The sequence below is a fragment of the Armigeres subalbatus genome, chromosome 2, assembly GCF_024139115.2.
Source record: "Armigeres subalbatus isolate Guangzhou_Male chromosome 2, GZ_Asu_2, whole genome shotgun sequence".
Lineage (NCBI taxonomy): Eukaryota > Metazoa > Arthropoda > Insecta > Diptera > Culicidae > Armigeres > Armigeres subalbatus.
The window spans coordinates 304,990,860-304,995,993 of record NC_085140.1 but is presented as its reverse complement, the minus strand read 5'-3'; the positions used below and the strand labels follow the sequence as shown (position 1 = coordinate 304,995,993).

The window sequence follows — 5,134 nt, the reverse complement described above, 5'->3', positions numbered from 1 at the left end:
TATTTGGTTGAAATTGGTTGAAATAACCAACAAATTTGTTTAGTTCGCCTGCTGTCAAAATCAAACAACTAATATTATGGTTGTTTCAAACAAACGTTTCTTGAAATTACCTAAAGTATACTCTATTATAATAATTTACTTCAACTTCGAATCTTAGTTTGATTCAACCAAACTGCATGGTAAAAATAAATTAGTTTTTGTTTGTGCATATATCAAACTGAAATTTTGGTTGAAATAAACTAGAATTTGTTTGACTTTACCATATTTTTTTCTCCGTGATGGTACTTTGTTCATTTGTATTGCACTTTTATTTTAGTGATAATGCACTGTTGGACGCTATAGATAACGAAATCTGAAAATGCCATTACAGGCAAAGTCATGTTCGAGCTCCAACATTTTGCGCCACGACAAGTGCTGGCAGCGTTTGTTTACGAAAGTAACAGCGTTGCTAAATCGTCTGGAAAAGTATTCGCACATCTCTTGATATAGGATCCCTACACACACCCAGATTCACTGACAGCTGTTCTGGATTTGTGGGAATGTGGGAATGGGCCTTTTCACGAGACGTTTAAAAACAGCTGATTTTATCGTCAATTGACAGTTCTTCTATGAAAGTGACAGCTTCGGGGTTGCAGGCCTGTTCAGCGGTTGTAAACAAGTGCAGTCTCGGCAGTGTCACATGAAAAGGCCTATGAATCAGAAAATAAACACCAAGCTTCCAACAGATTGACAGCCTACATAAGGAATTATCTAGGAGTGAAGAGTAACATCTATGATCACGCGAAAAAGTTGCAAAATACACTCCAAGCAAAATTTTGTTTTGCATCCGCGGAAACGGATCGGATCAAGGAACAGTGCAATAATATTATTATTCCTAGTGAAGTGTTGTATTTTACTTCCTTGCCCTCTGCTAGTCGTTAGTTAAAATTACGTACTACTAAATCAACCGTTACTCGTCAAAATGTTAGCTCAAAAATGGATCTATCTTGTTAGTCAACAACTCGGCCACGGTTTCCGTGGTATGGCAACCGTTTCGGCAGGCGCTACAAATCGGAAGCTTCGTCCGCTGAGCAAAATGTTGGGATGGCAGATTCACTCCTACGGCGGACTGGAAGAAGTTGAGTTCAGTGAAAACCTTAAGATGCCCGTTCTGACATCACCGAATCAACTGCTCGTTAAAGTGATGGCCTCTTCCGTGAATCCAATCGATGTGGCAATGATCAGTAAGTTTCAGTCAAGGTACCTTTTTTTATCTACCCTAAGACATGTTCATAATTTTCCTACTTCTTCTTCATTGGCATTACATCCCCCACTGGGACATTGCCGCCTCGCAGCTTAGTGTTTATTAAGCACTTCCACAGTTATTAACTGCAAGGTTTCTAAGCCAAGTTACCATTTCTGCATTTGTATATCATGAGGCTAACACGATGATACTTTTATGCCCAGGGAATTCGAGACAATTTCCAATCCGAAAATTGTCTAGACCGGCACCGGGAATCGAACCCAGCCACCCTCAGCATGGCCTTGCTTTGTAGCCGCGCGTCTTACCGCACGGCCAAGGAGGGCCCCCATTTTCCTACTTGATTGAGTTTGATTCCAACACCGTTGTTTGAACACTTCTATGAAACTAACAACATATGTTCTCTACTTCCTTTCAGAGGGCTACGGAGCTGCAATATTAAATGCAATGCGTTGCAAAAGCAGCATAGAATTTCCCTTAACGTTAGGTCGGGACTTTTGTGGAGAAATCGTACAAAAAGGCATGGGAGTTTCCAGCCGAGATTTGGACATCGGCGATGAAGTGTGGGGAGTGTGTCCCTTGCATCAGCAGGGCTCTCATGCAGAGTACGTTGTCGTCGAACGGTATTGTGTGAGTATTATTTATTCTTGTTGAGCCTGTTGGAGCCATTCTTTCAAGCAACTATGTTATACTTTTAGCTATCAAAAAAACCGCAAAACCTTAGCAAAATCGATGCCAGTGCTGTGTTGTATGCTGGACTGACCGCGTGGTCTGGATTATATCTTACCGGCCATCTGGGAAACTTGCTTGGTGCCATATCACCAGTCGGTGGCGGACGAGGCAAAAAGGTGCTAGTGCTAGGTTCTGCGGGCGGTGTGGGGACGCTGGCCGTCCAAATGCTTCTGGCCGAAGGTGTAGAAGTGTATGCAACGTGTTCAACGGATGCGGTAGATATGATTAAAAACTTGGGCGTTGATTACGTCTTAGACTATAACGACCCTGAACATGTGAAACAACTATCAAGTGCTGGAAAGTAAGTTTAATTTTGCTAGGTACCCTTTTTTGTAACAACAATTTTCAAACGCCTTAAAAACTGTGGCTAACCGTTTCTCTAAAAATAACCACATGTGTATTATTCACACATGGTCTCAGATTTCTACACACAATCCAAAAAAAAACCTTTTAGTATCCCTTAAACTTATGTGACTTTTTTTTAATACTTCAGATCTTCAAAATTTCCCAAGAATATGGCCGTTGCATGAGTGGTTTAACCTTTCCTTAAACATTCAGGTGCTGCATCGCTTTGCGATTTAGATCTTACAGCTGGCACTATTGAACCCAGAAAATTGAGTTCTATCTATTCCTCGCCCTGTTTCGTATCTCGTACGGTGTTGCAACGATTTCGTTCATGTTGCATTATTCCCCTCCCATACCATTTTCATTATCCTAGCCCATAATATAATACATTACAAGGAACCAGTTGCTGCGCTTAGTTTTGAGCCAATCTTTTGTCTTGTACTGTGAAATCTAATTGTTCATATTTCCTAAGCCAAACTTTGAATCTTTATCGTGCCACTATTATTATTGATTCAAACCACTTCATTTCAGATTTGATATCATCCTGGATTGTGCTGGTAAGGGAACTGACTATGCCACCATCGTACCGTGGAGGTTCGAACAGTACATCACATTCAACTCACCCGTGTTGAAAAACATTGATGACAACGGATTTGCCACCGGAATGTACCAGAACGCTCTGAGCATTGTGCGTAACAACTTGACGTCCATCAGTGCCCAAAACGGACTGGTGAAGTGGGGATATTTTGCCCCTGCCCCGCAAGGTATTGCATATCTGCAGAATCTGGTGGAGAAGGGAAAGCTGCTTCCCATTATTGAGAAGGTGTTCCCGTTTGATCAAACTGCTGATGCGTATGCGCGTGTGGATGAAAAACATCTCAGAGGGAAGATTGTGATAGATTATAACTGAGATGATAAATACAAGACCATATTGTAGAACATACAAAAAAAGATACTTCCATTTTTCATTTCCGTCCGATTTTCGCGGTGTGAACGATGGGTGGTTCTCCCAACAGCTGATGCCACTTGTGGTTCATTCGCCTCCTCCACGTGCTGTCCACCATCTGTACCCCACCTTAGATGGTACGCAGCACTTTCCTTTCGAAAACTCCAAGTGCGCGTTGGTCCTCCACGAGCACCGTCCACGTCTCGTGTGCGTAGAGGACTATCGGTCTAACGAACGTTTTGCAGATAGTCAGTTTGGTACGGCGGCGAACTCTATTCGATCGGAGCGTCTTGTATATACGGTTTCCAGCCACGATGCGTGTCCGAATTTCTCTGCTGGTATAGTTTTCGGCAGTCAATAGTCTGTTCACCAAGGAGGTGCGGCTCAAACATCGTCTGTTCTGGCATCCAGTGGCTGAGTATGAAATGCTATTCCCCGGAAGCTATACCTAAGATGGCAGCACTATCCCGGTGGATAGGGAACCTTGGGCCAACAACCTACTGTTTCCGAAACATCAATTTGTTCGAAAATCCGATAATGAAAGAATACGGACTGATTTTACGGCAACGACTCTTAGCTTGAGATCCAGGGACCAAGTTAAGTCCGTTGGCCAAACTTTGGAGAACACAGAACGCCGTCGGGACAAGTTCTGCTTTACTCTGGTTTACGAGGTGAACACGCTCCCCGGCATCGCGGAGTTGGCTTCCTACTAAGCGCTCAGACTCAGGAGGAAGATAGAGGAGCGAAGAGAAGCAGACTTTCTGGCCGAAGAAGGAGAGAGAACCGCAGCAATCGGGGACATTTGCCTCCTCTGCGATATCTCACAACGTATTAGGCGGGGCGAAGATGAATGCAACGATGCCTGTGAAAGACGCGAATGATCAGTTATTGACCGACCCAACTGACCAGCTGAAACGCTGGTTCGAGCACTTCGAACAACTTTTTCAAGTGCCAGCCAGACCACCACCACATTGGCATGATCTGCTTATAGGATCCGAGGTATAACATGCGTCAATACCGAAGCTCCATCACTGCTAGAGATTCAAACAGCCATCCAAAGCATAAAATCGAATAAAGCCCCAGGGGTCGATCGCATATCAGCCGAGATGCTCAAAGCTGACCCCATGACATCCGCTCAACTACTGCATCGTTTATTTCACAATATCTGAGACACCGCAACTTTCCCGGTCGACTGGATGCAAGGTATCTTAGTGAAGGTGCCCAAAAAGGGTGACCTGACTGTATGCGATAACTGGCGAGGCATTATGTTGCTGTGTATCGTTCTCGTAGTTCTATGCAAAGTTATCCTAGCCTGGATTCAGGAGAAGATCGATGTGACTCTCCGGCGGCAGCAGACTGGATTCCGTGCTGGAAGATCCTGTGTGGACCATACCCAAGTAACCAAAAGTTCCTTTAAGAGAACGTTTTTAGCCTAATCAGCTTCACTGAGCTGCTTAAGCGAAAAACGTACTCTTAAAGGAACTCTTGGTTACTTGGGTATTGTCACGCTCCGTATCATTCTGGACCAAGTAAACGAATTCCAAGAGTCCCTTTACTTGGTATTCATTGACTACGAAAAAGCTTTCGACTGTCTCAATCACGGGAATATGTGGGGTGTCCTGAGACGCAATGTGGTTCCTGAGAAAATCATCGGCCTCATCAAGGCACATTACGAGGCCTTCTCGTGTAGAGTACTGCACATCGGGGTCTTGTCCAACCCTATCTGGATCGTAGCTGGTGTGAGGCAAGGATGTATTCTATCATCGTTACTGTTCCTCATCATAATCGACGAGATTCTGGTAGGTGCGATTGACCGTGAACCAAACCGCGGGCTTCAAGTGTTCATCAACAGATGCCTGCGGTATATAATT

General features: G+C 44.1%; 1 protein-coding gene across 1 annotated transcript; it reads left to right on the top strand.

Moving 5' to 3' along the window:
• The first annotated feature begins 742 nt into the window (after window positions 1–742).
• LOC134216672 (reticulon-4-interacting protein 1 homolog, mitochondrial-like) lies at window positions 743–3,270 on the top strand. The gene is made up of 4 exons (XM_062695516.1): window positions 743–1,223; window positions 1,659–1,870; window positions 1,939–2,273; window positions 2,849–3,270. The coding sequence occupies exons 1-4, from the start codon at window positions 962–964 to the stop codon at window positions 3,225–3,227; spliced, it is 1,188 nt and encodes a 395-aa protein (XP_062551500.1). The 5' UTR covers window positions 743–961; the 3' UTR covers window positions 3,228–3,270.
• Window positions 3,271–5,134: the final 1,864 nt, after the last annotated feature.

What these genes read in the sequence shown, in the direction of transcription:
- LOC134216672 (XM_062695516.1), top strand. Translation starts at nt 962, where the DNA reads ATGTTAGCTCAAAAATGGATCTATCTTGTTAGTCAACAACTCGGCCAC. An exon ending in TTGTCGTCGAACGGTATTGT is followed by an intron (nt 1,871 to 1,938) that starts GTGAGTATTATT and finishes TTATACTTTTAG; the next exon opens with CTATCAAAAAAACCGCAAAA. An exon ending in CAACTATCAAGTGCTGGAAA is followed by an intron (nt 2,274 to 2,848) that starts GTAAGTTTAATT and finishes ACTTCATTTCAG; the next exon opens with ATTTGATATCATCCTGGATT.